The sequence below is a fragment of the Harpia harpyja genome, chromosome 2 (genome assembly GCF_026419915.1).
Source record: "Harpia harpyja isolate bHarHar1 chromosome 2, bHarHar1 primary haplotype, whole genome shotgun sequence".
NCBI lineage: Eukaryota > Metazoa > Chordata > Aves > Accipitriformes > Accipitridae > Harpia > Harpia harpyja.
This window is the reverse complement of record NC_068941.1, coordinates 78,117,223-78,142,344: the sequence shown is the minus strand read 5'-3', so window position 1 is coordinate 78,142,344 and position 25,122 is coordinate 78,117,223. Positions and strand designations below refer to the sequence as shown.

General features: G+C 39.1%; 1 protein-coding gene across 2 annotated transcripts in view; it reads left to right on the top strand.

Moving 5' to 3' along the window:
- The window catches only part of AFAP1 (actin filament associated protein 1), a 119,583-nt gene that overhangs the window by 78,004 nt on the left and 16,457 nt on the right, over positions 1 to 25,122 (top strand). For both annotated transcript variants that reach the window (XM_052780560.1, XM_052780559.1), the window contains exons 5-11: positions 684 to 895; positions 3,941 to 4,120; positions 13,487 to 13,579; positions 15,105 to 15,189; positions 18,522 to 18,671; positions 22,002 to 22,213; positions 23,702 to 23,847. In XM_052780560.1, coding sequence (XP_052636520.1) covers positions 684 to 895; positions 3,941 to 4,120; positions 13,487 to 13,579; positions 15,105 to 15,189; positions 18,522 to 18,671; positions 22,002 to 22,213; positions 23,702 to 23,847 — 1,078 coding nt within the window. The remainder of the gene's footprint in view (positions 1 to 683; positions 896 to 3,940; positions 4,121 to 13,486; positions 13,580 to 15,104; positions 15,190 to 18,521; positions 18,672 to 22,001; positions 22,214 to 23,701; positions 23,848 to 25,122) is intronic.

Genomic DNA, 25,122 nt, shown 5'->3' with positions numbered 1-25,122 from the left:
ACAAAGATTGTTTAATTAAAAAGGAATCTTGCCATTCCATCACCAAACTTGGAGCAAGATTAAGCTGTTCAGGCTAAAAGCACATAACAAAACATTTTTTTTGCAGAATGCCTTTAACTCCAGCTGAATCTGTAGTTCAAGGAACAGCATTGTCTATTCAATGTTAATTGTATCGGTGCAGGTGCTGTATTTGAGAATTATATGAAGTGTTACGATAGGTAGGTAGTGCCCCATAATTTACTCTTGTGTCCTTTGTCATATTCAGTGTTTGTTTCTTGATATGCTGTACTAATATTGACATTTCTGTGCCTACATTTTGCATTATGCAATAGGACAAGATGAAGATGTTTCTCTGTAAAAGAATTACAAAAGATGAAGGTATCTGCCAAATAATATTTTGAAGATAATAAAACACTACTTCTAGCTATGTATTCCCAGCTTATTCTTTCCATTAAAATTCCCAAGGTGTCAGTATGGGTCTTCTATAAAGTTTTATAATGGAACAGCATCTCTTCTTCAATTAACTTAATGTATTGATACTACTAAGCAATGAAACAGTAATTTGTTCATGGCTGACTTTCAAAAGCCTTAACTTAAAAATGAACCCTGTTGAGATTTTCAGTTATTTCAGTGTGCTTCATGGCTAAATGTTTTAACTTGACACTTTTACGCTTTTCTTAAAGATTATGACTCAGATGCTATGAGCAGCTCTTATGAATCCTATGATGAAGAGGAGGAGGATGGAAAGGGGAAGAAAATGAGACATCAGTGGCCTTCCGAGGAAGCCTCTATGGATCTGGTGAAGGATGCCAAAATCTGTGCCTTCCTTCTTAGGAAAAAACGATTTGGGCAATGGACCAAACTACTGTGTGTTATCAAAGAAAACAAACTACTGGTAATTTTTATTTTTATCTAGCTATATTTTCTTTGTACCTTTTAGATGATACATTTATTTTTACAGGAATCTGGTTTTTGGAATATGTTCTGCAGACAGTGGCCAAGTCTACAGTAACCTTACCAAAGAGTTCAGTCATGATTTACCCAAGAAGCAGAGAAGCACTGAAATTATAAGTGTGTTGTCATTTAGCCACTTCGAACTTTGATTTTTATTGCACTTACAGTTAAACCTAGGCAGTTCCCTGATATTGGAAAGAAAGTCTGGCCTATTATCTTCTAACATATTTCATTTGGAAAAAAAAATTGCTGAAACTGTAAATCAAATCTTTCATTCCCTGCGGACAAAAAATCTCATAGGGAGCTTTGTGTATGAACTGTTGGATCAGACTGCTGGAGAGAAAAGTCCCTTATTAGACTGAGAATTCACTTGGCAGCATATGCCGTGGTAATGTATACACTTTAAACTAAACCTTTGCCATCTGTTCTGCGGTAATTACAGATGCAGTATTCACATGATGCACAGCTGCATTATAGAAAGGAAAGAAACAAGTGGATGTATTTGTTCCTTAAGCAAATCTGTTATGTTTCTTTCTGATTGGAGGCACCAGTAAAAGATCTGATAAGTTAATAAATTATCTGCTCATAGATGTCTTTTTAGTTTCTGAAAAGAGAGCCTAATTGAGGGAAATGCTTATTTCTGTGTCATTATAAGCGAACTAATGCTTACAGTAATAAATAAGTTGGGCACTCCCTGCCTTCCTGTCTGGTGCTTCCAACAGTTGTAACTAATTACGTGACTAATAATTACTGCAATATCCCAAATGTTAAAAGCTGATTAACAGGTGATAGAACATTTTCTGTAGAACCTCGTTATTCTACACTGGTACATGTAGCTTAGGTGTGTTCACTTTCCAAGTACATTTGTGCTTATGGCAGTATAGGAAATAACAGGCTATGAAACAGAAGTACATGAAATAGAGGTAAGAGGTTTCTGAAAATATAGTTGGGATGAATTTGCTAGTTTTCAGTGGTTACTGAAGATTTAATTTTTGTATCCTCCTCTATTTAAATGTTGAAAAGAATGTTGATTCTGATTCAGCTTCTATTATATTGTTACAGTGCCATTATCCTTAGTCCACATTTTTATCACCATATATCAGGATCATATCAGATTTCAGGACCGTCTGGTAACAGCTTGAAGAAAAGAAAGAAAGAGGGAAAGACAGATTTTTCTCTGAAGTCACACAATATGTCTTCTACAATTATGTTTGTTGTTCTGTATAGAAATATGTTATTTTTTCTATTTTCATTTCCTTTAGCCACATGTGTGGTCTGAAAAGCTGCTTTTTTTTTCCTTATAGGGATTGCCTTTCAGTAATTCTGTAATGGGGATTAAGAAAATAAAAATCACAATAGGAGTCTAACGACCAAGTTACACAAGATTGGTTTATTGTTTGAAGGAGGACTTAGACATTTAACATATGAGATATGCAAGTAAAACAAATCTACGTTCTTAGGGATTCGTAATTGCTTGTATTATAAATGCAGCTGTCATCATAAACCCAAAATATTTTACTTAGACATTAGAAATAACTTTTAATAGGGAATTGTTTTTCACTTAAAGTCCTTTAATATGTTAATACTTCAGTTTTAGTAATGTCTAATTATATATGAAATATTTAAATTAATATAATAGGAATTATATGCTGTTTATGGCTTCTTGAAGAGACTAATGTTGTATGTTTTCAAGATTTCATAGCATGAAAACTTAATATTTTTTTAATGTTACAAACTTAAAATGTGTGACAAAGCTAGAGAAACTTTGAGTTAATGGGCTTTGGAGAGGGAGGGAGGATCATGAGTGATTTGCAGAGGCTGGTTTAGAGTGGCCATATTTGCTCAGCCTAAGTTGTGGTGTTTATAACATATTGTTAACAGCTACTGTCTTCCTGACAGTTGCATCATGACATGAATACTGCTGCAGACATGCAAAAGTTCACATGCTTTTCTCTGTTCATATTTATACTCAGCTATTCTATGTATGCATATACTAATTAGTCGTCTTTATTAGCAGATACATTCTTCATCATCAGATGCCTTTTTAGCCTTCATGCTTATTTGTATGAGTGAAAGCCCAATTTACATAAGTATATAAAATAACTGGACATTCATATGCGCAGTTAAACCTTGTTCTGTAGTATGGCACTACGACAGCTTTAGGAACCTCAGCTGTACCGATGTCTTGGAAGGTGGGAATAGGGACTGGGACTATAGGACAAGTGATGTAATGTGGAACCCTTCATCTTTAGATCACCAATTCAAACATAGAGCAGGTCATCAGTGATCCAGCATGAAATGGCTCTTCATTGACAGCATTTAATAATGAGGGGAAAAAACATCGCATATGTCATATAGTTTTAGCCAGGAGCTTACAAAGTAAACTAACACGGAGATTAATGCAGTTTTGTGCAGTGATTATTAAACTGCATTAGCTGAAAAAGTGAGACTTTGCCCCCTTTCCGCACTGTGACAATTTTTTTTACTTACTCAGCTGTTCTTTTTCTTGAGGTAAGGTGTGTGCCAGTGTCTTTGCAACTGCAGGCTGTAGGCACTGATGTTTAGATTTGTCTTGATATGCTAGGCTATTGCTGGAGGGCAGGGTAAATATCTGGGCTTTAAAGTCATTAACTGTACAAGTTTATTCTGCTGCTACAGGTGAACAGATATCCTAAATCACCCTCTTCCTACCTGGTTAAGGTCAAGGTTGAGTCATAAGGATGAAGAAGCTTAATGCTCTCCATATGTTGTACCTGTCCTGCAATAAAAGATGTCTATTAATGTCAGTCTGGAAGTAATTTTGCTTTACAGAGGGGATGAGAGGGAGAAATGCAAAGTTGGCATTGGCTGAACTCTGTGGTATGTGGTAAAGGGGTGCTTGAAAAATACTAAAAATTTAAAAATAGCATTTCTATATAACAGCAGCTGTCCCCCAATGTTCAGAAAGGTGATATCTAACTTTTGAACTTTCCTTCCATTTATTTAGTGTTACAAAAGTTCCAAGGACCAGCAGCCCCAGATGGAGCTGCTCCTGAACGACTGCAGTATCACGTACATTCCCAAAGACAGCAAAAAGAAGAAGCATGAGCTGAAAATCTCGCACCAAGGAGCGGATGCCCTGGTTCTGGCAGTGCAGAGCAAAGAGCAGGCGGAACAGTGGCTAAAGGTAAGGGAGGGATTTCTGACCAGGAACTTTTCCACCCACAAAGTGCTTCCATTGCCTGCTCCGTTGCTGTTAAAAACTGAGATACAGGCAGCAACTTTCAGGCAAATCCAGACCACTGAAATCCCATCTAATTTGGTGCTGCAGAAATACAGACGTAATGTTCAGGCCTCAGAGCAACAACTTGAGCAACCAGCAGCTCAGTATTGCACAGCTGCTGCTGCTGCTGTGTATGGTTTTCACTGCTAATTGCACAATAATCTGGCACCGAGAGGAGAGGTAGCAAATTCCCTTCCATCTTCATCTCTAGCTCATTTTCCAGAAAGCTTTGGTGGTTATGGCACACTGGTAGTGAGCTGAAGATTAAAATTCCATAAGGTGGAGGGGGCTGGCACCCAGGTTGCTTTTTGGAGGGGTGTATATGCATAGCTGCCATAGGCTACCCTGCAAAAATTGGGTTACCAACATCACAATCACCTTTTTAAAAAGAAGGATCTCTGAGGAGATACCTGTTTGAATCACTCTGGATGGAGGAAAATCCTTCATCTTCCTGAAGTCAATTCAAGTTTGCTAATCCTGGTTTAGCAGTGTATCATCCGTTATGGTTTGTTCTGGGAATGCAGACTTCTGAGAAAGGGGATTTTGTCATCTTCCACTCCTTTCTGTTCAGTGTCTGCAAATGCGGAAAATCCCAACACAAGGGCTGCAGTTTCAGATCCTAACCAGATTACTAGTATTTATGTTGGACTTCGCCAGTCTCAAATGTGGACGTCAGTGAAGTAGTGTGGGAAACTATCACTGCAGTTTCAGTAGCTTGTTTTAAGACCTTGAAATCCAGCCTTTTAAATGCATGTAAAAGTCTGAATACATAAGACTCGTCAGGCATTCTCCATGCTGTGCTCTGATCTAACCTTATATGGTACTTATTCTTCTAAGAATTGTATTTTTCCAAATACAATAGAATTAAACACGTAGGAATTTCCTAATGCAGATAGTTTTTCTGCAGAAGAGAGAGACATAAAATGCAGCTTAAGAGGTATGAGTTCTGCTGTGGGCTAATTTACTAAATGGAAAATTAATCTGTAATTTCCTATTTTGCAACATATGAATATACCTTTTGGGGGTTTGTGGCTTGTGTGTGTATGTTTGGTTTTCACTGCGAGTTTGTATCTTAGCTTAGAAAACACACTCTCTATTGTCTTTTTAATAGAAACTAATCACAACCATGTATTTGTTAGGCTTCTTCTAACACCAGTATCTTGTTTTAATTTTTGAAATCTAGCACCATCTAATTGTCCCACTAACTCACCTAGAGTTTCAAAAACACTGATTGGATTGGAATGAAAAGAAATTCATAAGTCATATTCTTTTCCAAGGGAATTCCGCTGTAATTAGATCATAGTAACTGCACCATTATTTCCTGTGTTGTTCTGAACTGGAGTTTAGTAATGCTGAATTCACTGGCATTTATTAGACTTTCTTTCATAAAAATTGTGGGGTTTTTTTAAACTGTACATAAAGCATTCCCTACACAGGCAGACAGGGCAGTGCTAGATTTTTCCATATCCCAGATGCATTCCTGTTACTTTAAAAAAAAAAAAAGATTTTGTACGATTGCATGTTAACAAAGTTGTGTGTGCTGAGGGTGAATGGCCGTACAGTATGTTATCTGCAAAGCATTTGGAGACAGCCTGACAGCACTTTAGTTACTTCCTTCAGGCTGCAAAACTCTCAATTAATAAAAACTCTTTCAAGTACATGGCAGCGCTACTGTACGCTCAACTTCCATGTCCTCAGCGCTGCTGCAGCACTCTGCTCTGTGCAGTACAAATTGCCTATCCAACAGCTAACCAAAAATGGTCTGTGCAGCTCTTGCAACAGCTCCAATGTTTTCAAGAAGTATAGCTTTTTGAGGAAAAAAAGCATTGGGTTTTGTTTTTTTAAAAATGTAGCAAAATTTAAGGGGTTTTTTTATTATTATGAAAATAATTATTTTTTGCTCATTCAAGCTTTAAATGAGCTTCTGAAAATCATTTGTGGCTTTGTGTAGGAAGTTCATATACTAAGAAAGAGATCACTGCTTTGTCCTGGGAGAAGCGGTTTCAGCTTTCCCTGCCTGTCACTTAGAGGGCCAGGGTCTTCCCCAAGCGCACTGTCACCTACGTGTGATTTCTATAGTTAATAAATTGGACAGATTCAGAGACTGACAATGAGAAAGGTCTCTGCAACGACATTTTTAAATCATAAGATGCCTTCTTTGTCAAAGATACGGTACCAATACATGCCAGTGGAGCCAGGTTATCGCTCAGGAACAATGGGTTCTCATGAATTCATATTAAGTGTCAAATTAAACCTTTACTCTTGAGCCTGAAAAACTCAAAATGGCTTTGGAGGCCAGATTTTCCCATGAAAGCTAAACCAGATGATTTTTTTTTAAGTCAGATGTAATCAGTATAAAATATGTTTACTTAAGCAAATAATTTTAAAATATCTATTGCAAGACAAGTTCGAAATAAATGCGGAATATTTTAGACCTTTTTTGTAAAGATGACACCAAAAAAACCCAGCTGATAAACCTAGTGCAAATTGAAGTCTAGACTGGAAACCACAAAGGGAGTTTCAGTTTTACCAGCTAACAAATGCTTGATGAAAAAAAGATAGCTGATGTCACCAAAGAGCCTGTCAAGATTTCAGAGCAAGGAGTGTAACTAGTATAAATTCAGGCTAGAGCTGAGATCATAGCAGTAATATGGTGGGCAACATAAAGTGGTGGAATTTTCCAGACTTGAGTCCTAAAATGTTCCCACAAAAATGTACATGAAAAAATGTGTGCAGTTACACACTCTGACCCAAAAATGAGCTTTTTCCATGCGCGCTTGAGTGTATGTGCATCTGTGTGCACTTTTGTGCATTTGTGGTCAAGTAAGGTCTTAAATCTGCCTGTTTGTCTCAGCACATCCAGCTGACTGGTGAAACTACACTTATTTGTCAGCATCCCTGGGAAATGCTATGTTAAAAATAAAAGGACTACTAAGAACATGACATTACAAGAAGATGCTTGTTTAGTGGCTTCATTCATACAGATGAATGTGTTCTGTGTGCAGGACCTTCAGACTTGGCCACAGAAAACCACTCTTAATATTAGAAATACATGGATGCCAAAGACATTAAGTTCTGAAGTAGCTTCTCGTAGAAGACCAGTAGAAGAAGGAAATGGTCATGGTGTCTGGTCCCAAGGCTTTCTCTTTTTCTTAGCATTGCCTCCTGCAAAAATGTATTTCTGATTTATCATGCATGAGAGGTAATCTATCATTTTGGAGTAATGGCCTTGATTTTCATTTTTCTCTAACATTAGGCACCCTTTGTTAACTTTTCTTCATTTTATGGTGTGCAGCCATTTTGCAGCAATCTCTTCAGTTGAGGGTCTGTAATTGAGCAGTGAATCTTTCAGGCATAAGTAGACATTTCTGCGTCTATCATTTTGACAATGTTCAGTCAGTTCTAAACTTGTTGTAGTAAGAGGGATTTTTTGCCCTGAAGAGAGAAGAAAATCAAGGCTGTGACTGTATCCAGTCATCCAAAGACCCTGCAACACTCCTCGTAGGGCTGTTAATCTGGTTGTCCTACCCAGTTTCCATCTCTGATAACTGCATGTTGTCTCTTTTAAAATTTTTTGAAAACATCTTTTTTTTCACTGCCCTGAGCTTAGCAAGGGGAGTCAAGTAACTTCTGGGCTCTGGTCTTAATGTTTTACTGAAGTTTTACTGAAGAATAAACTACTGACGGAGCTCTCCTTTGACCAGTTTAAATCAGCACAAAACTGAACTTGTAACTGTAAATATTGTGTGGCTGGTTTTACTTTCTATGGGAATTTCCAACTAGAGGTCTCAAAACGCTTCAAACATTACTTTCTTGGCTTAAGTGATGTTCCCCAAAGAGGTTATTATCTCCATTTTGTAGCTGAGTAGAGTCAAGTGCTGAATGATCGTGCCTTAAAACTGACTGTAAAAAGTGTGTTTGGGGATGCATATCCAGTACAAGTGATTTCTGTATAGCATTTGTTAGTTTATAAGTAACTTCAGCAATGTACTGTGTCCCAAGGTATTTGGGCTGGGTTCTTTCTCCACTACACATCAGCAGCAGCAGCGAAGGCTTTGCAAACTAAATTAAACCTCCCAGGACTTACATCCCTATTGTCTCAAAGAGACGGGTTTAGATGCCTCGGTTCAAATCACAGCAAGGTCGGTTTGTTTGCATAAAAGCTATTTAGGGCCTAACCTGCAGACGTGATGGACTGGGCTGCACAGGAGAGCTGTGACCCTCCTGCCGGACTGCTGCCGGTGTGCTTCCACACAGCCAGAGGACCCCAGCTTGGCTGTGAACCAGAGTGTGCGTGTGACCAGCACCACGGAAAACAATACGTTACTTAAAACAACAGATGCATATGTAAATTTAAAAAACAAACAAACAACACCCACCCCACCACCCCCAATGAATACAGAACCACAAACATCCTATTTGCTTGTTTTCCGAGGGATATGTTTTCGTTAGGTTCCTGGCTAAAATCACAAATACAAGCTGTAGCAGATCTCAGAGCAGAACCCAGGAGGGCTGAGGTGCCCTGCTTTCACCACTAGGTAGTATTCCTCCTCTCTCCTGCTCACAGCTTTGGATGGAAAATTATTTAAATCATACCTAGCTCAGATTTACAGCCCAAAGCGTGGTCTGCATCTCTGCGCTGCCTGGGCTGGGGATGCAGCTCCCCTTGCACAGAGTAACTCTGCCCTCGCAGCAGCAATGCCTCCAGCCACCCTCCCCAGTGCCTCCTTCCCCAGGCTCTGCCCGATCCAGTGGCTATATATAGCAATAGACTTCGTGGTAATAACACAGGAGAAATGATACAGGGGTTGTGTTGGTTGAATATGTCAGAAAAGTATTTCTAAGGGGATATACAGGCAGTAAAGATAGGCTTGCTGGCTGCAAGTCTGGTAGAATGTCGTCCCCACTTTGCTCAGACAAACGGCAATAAGGCAGAAAGATGGATCTTTTCAGGCTAGGGGATGCTTGAGAATGATGTTTTCCAGTACAGAAGGTAAAGGTGGTTTCTTTTTGAAACTTAAAGCATAGGCTATGATGTGAATAATTTCTGCTGTTCCTCTAATTTATGTAGGTAAACTCCTTGGGGCATGCCTTCTCTGCAAAATGCTGAGAGAGTTTTGGTGCTCTCTTAAGGAGGAGGAGATTGACACTAACGTATGTAGTGTGTAAGGGTCCAAAAGAGAGAGAAAATGAGAATTTAGTCATGCCAAAATGATGAAGAGTCCCAGAAAGCAAGTACTCCTCCAGCACTGAAAAAGGAGTGTTTCGGGAATGAGAAATTCTGAGTTACGCCTGGAGCCAAACCTTTTTCCCTCTGCTGTGTTGTGCATAAGCAGATTTCAGCTTTACCATATTCCTATCTTCAGAGTTAAGCAGCAGAGACAGAGCAGACACAGCCCGTCCCATTTCTAGCAATTCCTGTGTTTCTGTCCCACGTGGGTAGATGGGGACAAGGGGGTGGGTCGGCCGGATGGATTTCTAGCCTGGTTACATATGGAAGTGAAGCAAATGTGCAGTCAGGCTGTCAGCTTTCTCCCTAATCGCTTTTGAACTCGATCATATTAAAAGTGTGAGCTTCTCCTGTGAGTTTCATGAAAACACGAGACGAGAGGAGATGCTGTAATCACATCCCTGTGGTGAGCACAGCCTGTAGCCTGAACTCATCCCACGGTATCCACCAGGAGAGAGGTCTGCAAGCTCCTCAAATGCAGGACAACTTTCAGTCTTACTCCTTATCAGGTCCCAAAGAGATCGACCACAAAGAACCATCTACAAATTTAGTTCCTTTACTCGGAATTTGTTGGGTTTCTGTGTGGCAGGGTCTGGCTGGCAAGCAGCTGGCTTTCTGGTTTTACTGCATAGCCTGTGCTTTTTATCTGGAGCCTGGCTCTTTGAAGGTAGCCGGAGAAATCTAATTTGATTTTTTTCTGACTTTGCATGTAGAAAGAATAAATGTAGGGCAAGTATTTTGCTTCCCGTCCTGGTGTGTCATTTAAAATAAGATACAAGAATTACAGAAATTTGTAGGTGAGTGCAGGTATGAACATTTTATAGTCAATGCTTGTGTAGTAAGATAGTTTTAGAGAGAAATATTCCAGACACACCATGTGGCAGAAATTCCACTGACTTCACCCGTCATTGTCAATGGCTCAGGGCAGGGAATCTTTCCAGCTTTCTACCTGCAAATATTTTCCCCTCTATTCCTCATGTCATCGCACTCAATGTGATACACTGGCATATATCCCGATTCAGCTGGGGATTCAAGACCTTTCTGTAACATAAATAAAGAATAATGATATAGTTCAGGCTGCACAAGCTTTTTCCATGTCTGCATTTGAAAGAGGCAGTTCTGAAGTCTGCTAATTGTAACATTTTAGTGGTAATTGTATTTAAAATTCTTGTGATGGAATAATAGAAGATTATTTTAAATGTATTTAGTTTTGAGGCTATCCAAAGAAATGAAAAGTCTTCAGTTTTCTCATTACAGTTGCTCATGCATTTTAAATATTTGAATACATAGTCTGTTTATGATCTCAGTTTGATTTTCCTAGCAGATCACCCTGTGTGTGTGTATATGTAATGTACAAAGGCATTTGTGGTGAGAAAAAGAGAATGATTTCCCTTTTCTAATGTGTAAGAATACTTAAACTATTAATGGAGTATGTGCCATTACAAAGTATTCTCAGTACTGGCTTCCAGATTATGCCATTTTATTAAAAATAACACATTTGGGGATTCCTTTTATTTGCTTTCTAGTTTTGGAGCCATTGAGATACATTTACTCATATTTTCACACATTTCATTGCAATGGATAAAAGTTTGCTGACCTCCTTTCCCCATTCTCACTCACAGCTATTTTTTAATGAAAATAGGGATCTTTTGTTTTCATATGACTCCAGGAGATGGAACATAGAAAAAATTGACAAGAACTCTGAGTCTTGTGATTGAAATTATGCAAGTTGGCAACACTGGTGGAATGTTTTATCCTTAAAATTTTGAGTTAAAGCTATAAGCATGAGAAAACCACATTTATAATGGCAGCTGTCTGCAAACATAATTATAGAGAGTGCATCCAGGCAACCATTATACATTAAAGGCATTTCATCGTGGTGAGCTGTAGAAGTATGAGTTTTATGCTGTGCATCGAACACAATTATATTGCACATAGAAGGTGATGAGCAAGTCTTTGCCAGTGAACCCCCTGAACCCAAATGAAGTGTTGGATCCTTGAATATGCATTTACTTTAGATCTTGCCACGAACTTCCATTTGATAGTGTGTCATTTTTTAAATCAAAATTTAATTACAACCCAATTAAACACTTTAACTTCTCCTTAAATATGTGAGGTATGATAAGAACCGGATTTACTTGAGTGCATGACTTTGCACATACTCTTCAGTTAGTGCTGCCAAATCATTTCCCTCTGTTCTGTCTGTAACTCCCATTACTATCTGCCTTTGCCAAAATTAACTAACTGTGTGGTGTGAGCAGATGCTGAAAACATGAGCCATTGAATCAGGGTCATGCAGGAGACAGAAATGAATGTTCCCAGAAACTGTACGGTCACATTTCTCTAGGAAGAAAACAGCGGTGTATTTACACCATACTGAGGACCAGCAGTTGAAAATAAACCAACACACATTAAAAAAACATGGAAATTTAGGGCTACGTTTAACTCTGAGGTGCAAATGCTCTGCAACAGATATATCTAAATTTTCTGTTATAAAGGACACCAAGTGCCATGAAATAATGTGCTTATGTTTCTGGGACAAGACACAGAGAAGTTCAGACAGTCAAGAAAGGATACTGAAGTGTTTTAAGATACTCGCTCAGAAATAAAAGTGTAGGTTCATTTCCCTGCTCTGCTTAGATTTTTTTATGTGACATTGAATGAGCGATTTCATCTTTCTTTTGTTCCTGAGTTGTCCGTCTGTAAAATGGGGCTGGTGCTCTTTACGGCATATAATGACTGTAATTTATGATGTGCTCATGAGTTGTAGCAATAGGGTCTTTGTAAGCCCATAAACATTTGATTTGTTTAGCTTCACCCTTAAAGGGAACTTCAGTGCTGTGAAAGGACTGTCTGGTGCCATCTTTAGCTCTTTAATACTTTCCACATCAAAGTTGTTCAGTTCGAAACTAAAAAGATGGTGTTTGTTGTTTTGCTTTTCCTCTCCTTGAAAGAAACCTGGATTTTGACAGTTAGCTAATTGCTGTTTTCCCTGGAACTAGGAGTTCTCAGGCCAGATCCTCCTCTCTGCCAGCCAGGCTTGCTGTAAACAGTGTAAAGGGGGGAGCTGGATATGTAAACACGTACATGTACATGTAAAGCAGAAAGCTTGGATGTCTAGCAGTAATGCTTCCAGCAAAGTAGGATGCCTTTCTTTCTTAGCTCACTTGGCTCTGCAGTCCTTGCATGGCTGTAATCAGTGGCGTTGAGCTCAGCACCCCCTTGGCATGAGTCTGGAGGGAGAGCTGGGACCTGTTCTCATCAGCACAAGCAATTTCAGATTGATAATAGGCTGGTGGTAACCTCACAAAAGATAAAAAAACTTAATTATGCCCATGGGGAATCATCAAATGTCTTCACTCATCATTTATTTTTACATTTATATCATTTCAGGTTTTTAAGTTCTTCAAATTCTATCAAAATCTCAGTGAATTCCAGGTTCTGGATTTTTCTTTAACTTTCTAAAAGCAAACAATGCCATTCCCATTTCCTACAAACACATTTACAATTACTTTGACCTATACCTTTGTGTCAATGTGCAAGTATAATACAAAAATGCCAGGTAATACCACTGTGCAGTATTAACTCTTAAGTCGATCAGCATTTCATCAGTTCTCCAATAGCAAAAAAGAGCAGCTGGGTAGTGTATTATGCAAAACTCTTGTCCTTTGACTTGCGGGACCTTGGATTTAATCCCACTTTTTCATCATCGTAATGAAAATAATTTGGTGGTGTCAGCTCAGTTCATATTGCTAAACTAGCACATGGAAATCAGCAGCGCTGTTGGTTTCTTTACTCAGGAGAGCCTTGGAGCTTAGCTTGTCTAGAAGCTGAAACCTTCCACCTCTAGACATGATGTCTCCTCCAGGTTGTACTTAGGGAGGCAGCGTGGAGAAGTTGGTGTAGTGGCAGCCTGCCTGACACCTGCCAGCCTAGTAAATGTCTGTGTGATTCTCCTTCCCATTTCTCTTCACATTCATATATATTTTCTCTGAATTGTATTTTATTCATAATTAATAAGTTTTGCCTTGTCTCCTAAGGTTATAAAAGATGTGTGCAGCAACTGTACGGGAGCTGTAGACTCTGATGGGCCATTGTCTAGTTCTCCAGTACACAAGACAGAGCTGGAAAAGGTAAAGTTATCAAAATGAGGAATGCAAAATTCTTTATGGTTGCTTATTAAAGAGGCACCACTAGACACTGGATGTAGATACTTGCTGACTTGTGCTACTATTTTAGGCTACTAGTCCCTGCATTGTTTTTGCTTGTCGGGGTATGTGCACACACCCTACAGAGTTAAGACTTCTGCCACGTCTGCTCGTTTGGTCACGAGCAACCAGCAGACGGGCTCGTATCCATTAGCAGCTTCTCTTTAGCCATTTAGAAGGGTGCAGACTAAGCAGGTCTGATACGTGCGCTGTGATGCAGAGACACTTTCCGTCAAGTGCAAAGAGCAAGCAGAGATGTGAGTCTCAGGGAAGAACAGCTGAAGGTTATACAAAAGTTTTAAGGCAAAGTCTTTTATTTTGGGGCATTTAGTTTTTGAAGGGCTCCCTGGGCATGCTGTGGTCACCGTTTTGGCAGGCCCTTTCAAGCATTCGCGCCTCAGTACAGAAGCTTGGCTATTTACATGTGGTTGTCTCTGCTGCCTTGACTCAGCAGGGTATGAGAGCAAGAATGAGGAAAGAGAGCAGCTGGGCATTGAATGATCAGTACATTACCGGCACCAATTTAAGCCCTTGCTCCGTTAAGGCATCCATGTGAGCAGACCCCTTTGCAGGCCCTGCTTAAAAGTCCCACTGACAAAAGTTTTGTCACCAAATTCCTGATGGCAAGTTCTACAGTAGTGGCTTTGCACGTGGGAAACGAAGAGCAAAGCGTGTTCCATGACAGCTCAGACCTCCTGATTTCACAAGGCAAAAGCTGTTGTGTTTGCACCCTTGCAGACGCCTGCACAGTATTAACAAAATAAAATGTCATAAAACAGTGGTTTTCTAAAATGCATGCCATAGGAAATTGTAGGAAAACTTCTCATTCATTTCTTTTTGTGATAATCTGTACATCATCTTCATGCCTGCACCACTCATGAGTAATGTGGTTACCAAAACTGTGCTGTCATAAGCTCTATACTGCTTCATCCCATATCTCCTACACAACCATTACAGAATAATCAGTGCTAAAAATATATTTCAAAAGCCTCTTTTTTGCACATATTGAAAGTATTGAAGCACCTTATAGGTATGCACTGTTTTTTGATAAGTTGTAATTGTAAATGCATATATGAAGCATTATTTACAGAAATAATTTAAAAATTATTCTTATCATCTGATCCCTGTAATTGTTCATTGCTTAGAAGATTTAATAAACAGCAACATTTGGAGTCTAGAAATTCATTAAAAATATATTGCGTAATAAGAGGTATTGAATTATTATTTTACTGTTTTGACTACGCTTTCAAATACAGACCTATTTTGTGGTTTCTATACTTTTCTAAAGCCTCTAAAACCGGATTTTTTACTGTCTTCTACTTGTCTTCCAAGTGGATGAGAGCTTGAAATGTGTTTTATTCCATAGTAAGCATACTTTTAAATTGACTCATGACAGTTCATTTGGCGAAGGTGCCAACATTGTGTGTCAACTAATCTCTTTGCCCTGCAGAAGCTGTCATTTGAGAGGCCAAGCTCAGATGGGGAGGGTGCTGTGGAAAATGGCATCACGACCGTGTGCAATGGGAAAGAACAAGGTACGTCTCGGATCCAGAGATGCTTGTGTAAATAATATGTGCATATAGGGAGTGATAGGTAGTGAAATACCTGGCCTTTGTCTTTTAAAAATAGGTAGTAAAGTTTTTGAATATTTTTATTAGGATTCAATTTAACTTGAAAGCTGAATTATGTCAAGAGTAAATCCTTAAAATTTTGCAGTAACAGAAGGCATTTGACGTTATTGTGCAGGTAAAATCAATATAATTAGCATAAGGAAACAGAATATAGAAATTTTGACTTGGCCTTTTGTGTGTTCAAAAGTACAGCTTTTCAGAGCTTGGGCGATCACTATAGGCAACTAAGAGTTGCTTTTAGTAACCATAACTGTATAGTGGCAACATAAATACTGGGTGTATAGCTTCTAAGCGAAAAAAGCTATCATTGAATGCTAGAAGGAGAGAATCATGTGTATTTTATATATATATGTGTGTATACATGCATATGTATGTATACACATATATACACAGTTTATATATATGTGTGTATGAACAGATACATATACATAAACTCTTATGTATGATTATTTATATTAACATACTAAAATGTATGTAATCAGGTAATATCAGTGGGTTTGTAAGTATGTATGTATATTATTTTACATATGCTACTTTGGAGCCATGCATGTTTTGTAGTCCTTATAATCTAACAAAGGCAAATCCCAAACCCAGAAGGAATTTTGTTTGATCGTTTGATCGTTTAGATAAGACATTTTTCTGCAGCTGTCAAGATGAAGGGTAATGTGAGCTGCAGTGAGCACAATGTCAATACCGGCCTTGGTGCCAGCGCTGTCTCGCCTTTTGATTCATTTCCTTTATCTTCTCCCTGGGTTGTTTTCCAACATTTCCTGACTGTACAGATCTCTGACATACCCAACAGTATGGAACAACGTCAGGTTTTGTGGTTTCTAAAAGTTGTGGTTCATGGTTAGATTTCACCCTATAAAATCTTCCATTAAGCTTTCAAAAAGCATGGTACTGTTTTAGTCTCAGAAACCTGCTGAGAAAAATCTGTGACCCAAAAGCTGTGTTGTCCATGATGTCCAAAAGTGCCTGGTGGCTCAGGTGCCCCACAGGAGGCATGCTGATGGAGCATGCGCTGCTGGAAAACCAGTCCAGCTTAAATGTCTCAAGGAGCCTAATTAAAAATACCAGTTGCTTTTGAAAATTGTGACCTTCAATATGTAGTAATAAAAATAATAGGCATTAATGACTGCAAGGAGATTAAAATACCCCATGAATCATTTTAAAGGTTTCTGGATGAAGTTACACTATTTTTTAAGAAATGGATAGGAAACGCTTAAGGGAGTACATGAGAAGGGAGACTCCGGAGAGCGGTCATCTCCAGCCGTCACCCACTGGCCAGCCTCTACTCTGCTCTTAACCGACTGCTCATGTTGCTGTGGGGAAGGAAATGAGAAGAAAAAGCTTTTGTGAAAAAAGTCAGTGACAGTCAGGCAATCGGTGTATTCTTTGGACTCGAAAAGATTAAGTCATGAAGGCCTTATTTCTGCTGCTTCTCAGTTCTGCAGGAGAATAAAACAGCAGTGTGAAGGGAAGATAGGACAGAAAAACAAAAGGGACCCACTGAAATGGGCTTATTCCCCTGTCTGTTCATGCTCATGAGAATGATTCCTTTGGACTTCTGTCTCAGAGAGATGAGTTTTTCTCAGTCTCTGGCTTTCTTCAATGCTTTCCATCTCCTCCCCACTCGACAGCCCCAGTCGGTCATGAGCTGCCGCTGGGTGGGGTGGAAAGCTGTCTGCAGGCAGGGGCTGCCTTCAGGTCCTCCCTCGGGCAGGGGCTGACATGAGCAGACCGGGCGGGTGGCCTTCCTCCCTCGAACACGGGAGCTCGTTGCATGTTTAGAGAGCACCAGATAAGTTGTGAACACCCTTCCCTTAGGAAGAGAGAATTAGAAAGTTGCTTGCACATGCATGTCGCTCTATTGGAGTTTGCTGGTGAACAGCTACCCGCACCTGAAAAGCTGCTCTTCCCCCTCAGCACCGCATGCAGCAGGTGACAGATTTGTACAGTCTTGGCTACAGATACAATTTCTAAATAATGGTCCATGATTCCCAACAATTAAGCTAAATATGATATATTATCCCATTGTGAGTCCCTAACTGCTGCTCTATTTTCCGTGCCTTTGTCTTCCCGGTTCATCAATTCATATAGTCATTGCTCATATGAACATTTTGTCCTTTTTTCCCTCAGTTTACACAAGTCCATAACCACTAAATGTTCCCTGTTGCAAAGGGAATTGATATGTCGGGGATAAAGTTACAGCAGCTCAATCAGTAACTGTCCTAAATGTATTTTTCATCAAAATCATGTATCAGGGCAAGTTGATAGATATTTTTCCTGCCCTGTCAGTTAGCAGAGAGACTTCTGCTCTGTTGATGGAATTCAAATTAGGCCACTGAATGCAATTTCTGAAAGTTTATTTCAGTTGTTCTGTTTTGCAAATAAAAGGTCTTTTTTTCTGATCCTGTTTAATCTTAGAAAGTTTTTTTTAATTCGTTAGGATTTTAGTCAGGTAGGCACTTTTAAAAATTACATCCATAGTCCTTGTCATATTACATTCAGCAGCTCAACATGTCTCAGTGCACAGAGCCGTAATATTACTAGTATCATATTAAGTTAATGGAGGCATAGACTGGATGTTAGCAAAATACCTCTTTTCAGCAGAGCTTTTTCTTTCCACACCCTCATGATCACAAAAAGTACCAACTCCTAACCACTGAGTGCTTATACTGCTCCCACTAATTTCATTGTTAGTAGTTAATTTATAAGCCTTGTCTTTCTAAAAGGTCCATTGTGATAAGATACCTTAACCTAATTGTACGTGGCACGTGTATTTTGCTAGGCAAGCATATTCTGTTTTTGTTGTGTACTTAATTGTTGAAGTATTTTGAGGTAAATGTTTAGGAACAACGAAGGATCATCTGACTGGATTTTTATTCGTGTGTATATGAGCTAAATTTATACACAGGTACCTAGTCATACTGATAAATTAGATGATGACTGCTGTGGAAAGAGACTTTCAGCTTGATTAGATTAAATCAAATTAGAAGCTTGATTTTTGTTTTTCTTATCCTTCTGAATGCCACGATTTTTATAGCACAGAGGTTATTTATAGGTATCTGCATTAGAGAGGGCATATAATGTTTATGTCATTGCAGTCTGCAACTTTTGTACAAATGTTCATCTTGCATAGGATTGTTTGTCTGAACTACTATTTTTATTCAGGTTCTCTCTATTCATTGGTTAATTCAAACACACTAAAATACACACTTTCGATGTCTTAATAGTGAAGAGGAAAAAAAGTTCAAAATCAGAAGCCAAGGGCACCGTGACTAAAGTAACAGGGAAAAAAATAACGAAGATCATTGGTTTAGGAAAGAAAAAGCCATCAACAGATGAACAGACCTCATCAGCTGAAGAAGATGTTCCAACGTGCGGTAAGTGATTTTTCTCCTTGAGTCTTACATGCACATTGCAACTAAAACTTTATAAAATTCTAGCCTAGAAATTCCTCTAAAATTGCTTTTACTGCTGGAATTCTTCCCTCAACACCAGAAGGATGCACTCAGACTGAAAGAGGAGTAATCAGGAGCTCATCATTTGGAAAGAGACTAAAAGAACTTGACTTTTTAAATGAAATGGTAGCACAGGCTCAGAAGGAATATCATTGCTCTTTGCAAAGGTGAGGGGGAAGAGAAGTGTGGACAAAAAGCAGAAAGAAACGAGCTGTTTTCAAACAAATTAATGTAAAAGGAGTATAGGCTGAACTATGAAATAAATTTAGGCTAGGAATTAGAAGAAGGTTCTTGGGAAGGGATCAAGTCTTTTATGATGGATCATGGTGAGGTTTTGTGGGATAGCAATCAAGACAGCAGTAGACTGGCCTCAGCCAAAGTGATTTGAGTTTAATTGTGGGTTCCTAAAGTGGTACGTATTGGGCAAAACTTGAATGAAGTAACAAATTTCTAGTAAGCTATTTTTTCCTAGTGTTGATCACTCCATATGACAGCTGTAGTGCTTGGCAGCACAAAGGAAATATAGAAAAAGGCATGCAGAAAATGCTTAACTTTTGTATCTTAGCTGTTACTGTTTGCTCACAATTTAGGACTTTGTGCAATGCACTTAGCTGATGTCCTCACAGCTCTGGTATTTTCAAACAATGCAATGTATTTACATTCTCCTGTTTGCCTTTTGGTGCTCCAGTATTAAGTAACACTTCCATACGTGAATAAGGTTGAATCCACCCTTCTCCCAATCCCTTCCAAAAAAAAAAAAGAAATTCCATAGAAAGAAAGCTGTGAAGCAGTTGCGCCAGATTCTGAATTTGGATTTGCCTTTTCCCCTTAAATTGACTAGGACTGCTTTGGGAAACCCAGAAATCTGTGATTAGGCAGCAGATGGCAGAACTCGTCGGTGCGTGAAGTGTGGTAGATGCTTGCCCAATGTGGAAGAAGCAGAGCCATGGACCACCAGTGAGAACTTCATAGATCACAGGTGGCTCTCAAGCCACACTTTGGGAATCATTCACATAAGCAGTCTTTGATTAAATAAGTGTGTGTGTATATATATCTATATATCAGCTAAGTACAGATGTGATTTATCAACCAAAAGAGCAGCTGGAAAAAAGTTCTGTCTAGCCAGATGCAATGTCCGAAGCATCTGGCTTCCATAAAAGCTCAAACTTCCGGGGTCTCATACTCCATTGATTATTCTCTATTATGTGAGACGTTAACCACAGCTGTACAATCTAATTCCTAGTATTTCTGTCATTATTTCGGATATGGACATAAATATAGTCATTACTATTGCTGCATTTGGCTCTACTCAACACCGCTTGCAGATTTTATAGGAAAATATGTAAGTGTCTAGGCTTTGGTCATTTCAGGAAGTCTTTGCAGAAGTTTCTCACCACCAGAAATTTGGCTCAGTTCAATGCCCTCTGGGAGGCTGCTCCATAGTTGAAGGCTTTTACACTTGAGAAGGCTCTGCCTCCCATGAACAAAGGGGAAAGCCCAGTGGGGCTGCAGGGGACACCCAGCTAGAGTGGAAACTAAAACCCACCTGCGCTTGGAGTCACGGCAAAGCTCTTCCCTACAGCATCACTGGTCTTTGACCACCTGGGCTAAGCTGAAGTGCTAATGCCCCAACTGGGAACACACTCAAGACATTTTGGTCATGTCAACTGTAGAAGGTTTAAGTAGGGATATGTGGGAGGAAAAGCGTGGGATCCTGCTTAGTTCAACTGAAGGAGGCTGGTTTGGAAGAGCTTTTCGGAGAGGTGCATTGGGAGCAGAGGGGAAAAACAAGTACTGTCTGAAAAAAAGGACTCTCACTCCAAAACAAGCCAGCTGGCTTGCATGTGAAGGGATTTTCCATTTCTAGGGATTATAGTATAAGGCACAGCTATACGGGGTTTTGTTACAGGAGGAGGGAGAAGAGCTGGAGAGTGTGATCGTCACAAGGAGCCAAAATCAGAGGATTGTGCACATCCTCCTTTTTTTATGGCACCTTCCAAGATGTGTGCAATTCTGATGTGCTATATCCTGTTGGATCAAGCTGTGACATTGGAACCATAATTTTGGAAGGGAAATCCAGAAAAATTAATGATAAGTCATAGTTTTAATGAAAACCAAAGAGATTGCTATCCAACAGGATTAAATGAAAATCAGACCTGAGATAGAAGACAATTTTTTTACATAAATTCTGGCCTGTGCAAGTTACCATTTGTTTCCCTCCTCATAGCCTGTTTGGAAGCAGCAACATGCTGAATTCATGTACTGTTCGTAACGTAGAAGCAAAAGATACTTTTTTTTTTTCCATTCCCAAACTAAATAAGGCAGAAAAAATTGGGCATTGGCTTGATTTTAAGGTTTGAGTTTGGAATAATTGTTGCTATTGGACAGAGAAGGAAAAATACAAAATACTGCCCATTTAATGATATTATATGCCTAGACACTGTATCCGACATAGAGCGTGATAAGAAAAGTGGGGGGTTTTTTAAAAGGCAATTTGTTAATGAAATTTTTATTTGTTGTAAGAGTACTGTATTATCCGTGGAAAAAAAATACCTTTGTCTAAACTTTTGTCTTAAAGTTTAGCTAAATTTCATATACATTTACTTCTTGAATTTTAAACCAATATTAGTTTTGTTTTTATTGGCATCAGTAGCAATCTTTTAAATTCTGCTTTAAAAGTGTGGCAAACCAAACATGCGTTCTTCTTTCTAAATGAAATCAGAACATATAACATCAATCCTTAGTAGGTCTTTAAAACACTGATTTTGGATGTTAGAGAAGGTAGCTCATCACCTAATTGTATAATATGAGCTGCGATTTTCACAGAAAATTTTGGTCAGCCACATTTATCAAAGCCATTATGCGTGGAGAAGGTGGGTCTTTTGTGTGAGCACATCAGCTGTGTACATACCTTTTCATTACTGTCCCTCTCCCATTCTTACTCAAGTCTTGGGGATCTGTGTGCTTCTGCTTATCCAGCTGCTGCAGTGACTAACACAGAACAGCCATTTGCACGTGAGCAGGATCACATCTTTATATGCTTTTTTCTAGGTTATTGGCACAGTGAAAGTTTTCATTAAAAGAAGTGGGGCAGGGTCATTTACTTGTCTTCCTAAAATCCATCTGGACTTTCTATTGTAAGAGGAATAAGTTGTTTAAGTGCTAGCATTACATTGAAAAGTAAGTTTCTTTTTTTTTTTGCTTTTCAAAAAAAGTCAGGAGTAAGATATCTCATGTTTCATTTTATTGCAGGATATCTCAACGTGCTCTCAAATAACCGTTGGCGTGAGCGCTGGTGCAGAGTGAAAGATAATAAACTCATTTTCCACAAGGACAGGACAGATCTGAAGACGCATATTGTTTCTATCCCTCTCCGTGGCTGCGAAGTCATCCTGGGACTGGATTCAAAGCATCCCCTGACCTTCCGCCTGCTCCGAAATGGGCAGGAGGTCGCTGTGCTCGAGGTGCGGTGGTTGCTAATGGTTATGACTTGTAGGAACACCCACAAGCTAAATTAGAGAAGCACTTTCATACAACCTGGCCATTCAAAAAAAAAATCTTTGGAATAATATTATTGCAGAGCTGGATAATAAATACTGGAAGGAGAAAAGAAATATTAAGTGTTGTAGGCAAAGAGAGAACTGAGATTTAATGCAGTTCAGAAATCTTCTCAGTAAGATGCTTTTCTCTACACTGACCTTCCCTTGACCTGCTACTAAAATATCCCTGCTCCTTCTCTAGGCACACTTTTACATCAGGGAGATAATTACTTTGGGTAAATAACTTAGTAATAATTAAAGAATGGATCACTGTTGATGGGAACTCTAGAGCTCTTAACTCTCATTTGTCTGCTACTTATGTGAATTCCTTTTGCTCAGTCTGCATCAATATTAAGGTAATTCTGCAGTAAGAAAATACCACGTGCCAGCAACCTGGTGAGCCTCTTGACACACCACACGTACACGCTGGCACACTGCTCACGCTACGAAGGGCATACCTTCATCAGTGTTAGGTGGGTCAGAATTTTCTGAGGGGCTTTATTCATTGTATTTTGGAAGCGGAAATGAGAAGACACTTAAAGCCAAGTATAATGAAGGTATAGGAGGAGGCAACCTTTTGCTTTCAGTGGCAGGACGAACACTTTGACCACTTTGGGTTTCCGACTGCAGGTCACGTTAATCTCCTGTCCTTGCAACCAGCCCTGGTATATGTGAGCAGTTCAGAAAAGTTGAAAAAGTAAAAAGCAGCTCAAGGAACTGTGAAAGGCAACGAAATATTTAAAAAGAACAAGAAATTTAGAAACTGCACAGTTTCCTTCCCCACCCCTTTTTTTTCCATTATTTATTTTGCTACTGTTTAACTTTGCAATTGGTGACTTGAAGCAAAATATGAAAAATTTATGATTATTTTAATAGTATTCATGTTTGTACTTGTGCCATTAGGAAAATGAATGCCATCATCTGCACAAATGTAGAGGAATTTTTCAAAATACAACATTAAAATTTCTTCTACTATTTCATTTCCTCCCCCCCGCCTCATTTCTACTTAGCACTAACATTTTCTTCTCAGGAGTCATGCTAACTAAAATCCCCCGGCCTAGCATAGGGAAATAATTCTGTTATAGCTTTCAATTTTCTGAAGTCTAAAATAAGCGTGACTTGAATCTAAATCCACTAGCCTTAAATGATTATTTTTTCTTCTTTTTTGGAGATTGCCCACTTTGTATTACATCATAACTGATGAGCACATAGCTTGCTTACAATGCACTCCTTCTAGTAAAGCGGATTTAATAAGAAATCCTGGGGTTTTTAGGAGTTCAGCAGAGAGAAACCAGAGCCTCTCATACAATGTGGTAGCAATTTGTCAGCCAAGAAGAATGCACCGTTTTGCAGTAATGCTCAGCTCAGTGGCAGAGTAAAGACCTGACCTATGTTCTTGCCCTCTCCTCACAGGCATCCTCCTCCGAAGACATGGGCAGATGGATAGGAATTTTGCTGGCGGAAACAGGGTCTTCAACAGACCCCGGAGCTCTGCACTATGACTACATTGACGTGGAAATGACGGCAAGTGTCATCCAGGCTGCAAAACAGACCTTCTGGTGAGAGGCGCTCAGCTACCCAGTGTTTCCAGTACTCTGAGAATTTATATCCGTATGTTAACTCTGGTGCCAAGACAGCTTATCAAAATCCACCTCCCCCTTTGCCAGATATTGAACTCCTGAAGTGCTTCAGCATAGCAGCATGTTAGATGTGTTTATGATTATCGTGTTGGCATCCTGCTAAGTTCTGTAAAAGATGCAGACACTATCCAACTTTACTCAAATCTTTACTCATTTTTTCAGTAAGTGTCCATATCAAATGCTATATTTTAATCTTTTATTTTGCCTGAAGACTTAGAACTATCCCTGGAAAAGGACAAATACGCTGAAATATGCAGCTCTGTAGTTCACGTTTATCTATTGGCTGTATTTGCTGTCCATATCGCCAATACATACAGCATATATTGGCTGATAATGCTGTACACTAAGAATATCTAGCAAATTTAAGTCTTGGATAGTCACATTCTCAGTGTTTCCTTCTCAAGTTCTTTATGATTAATTAAAAACTTCACCAAGCTCACACCAGTCCAATTAATTTCTGGGTTTTAATTTAGGAGGTGGAAATTGGGAAGGTGTCTAGGGCGCAGCTCAGAAACTCTGTTTAAATTGCAAATCACTACAGTGAATTCCCCATTACTGATCCTGTGCTAAGAAAAGTAATGCATACTTAGCATATATAGTGATTTACATGTTCAAATCAGTTTAGGCATTAAAACAGTCTTTGGTGGGAAAAGACTGTAATTTTTCCTTGAGTAGATGAGGTGGTTTAGAAACGGGAGTGAAGGAACAGTTGGGACAGGCAGGATGCCCTGCTGCAGACGTTCCCCGTGGTTTCCTGTGGTCAGAAAGTGGGTGGCCTGAGAAGACAGCTGGCAAAGGCGTCATACCTCATCTTGCTGCAAAATGAGACTCCCCACACAAATTGGGAATTTGTGTGACTTAATACATTAGAGAATCACACCCCATCTGCCCATCATAACTTTAAACAGACTGAAAATGCAAAAAAAAAAAAAAAAGGCAAAAGCTTCAGAGTTTTCCAAAAGAAGATTCTCCTGCCATTAGCTAGGTGTTAAGAGAGCTTTAACAAGGGAAAATGTGCAGCTTCATTCAGGATCTGGTTTGAATGACTTCTGATAGAAATCAAAGTGAGTCAGTGTTACCACAAGCCCAGTTTTGTGAAAACCTGATAATTTTGATAGAATCAAAATGCACTTAGCTTACAGACTTATGTTAATATTTGTTTTGAAGTTAATAGGGCTCAGAAATTTATCCTGT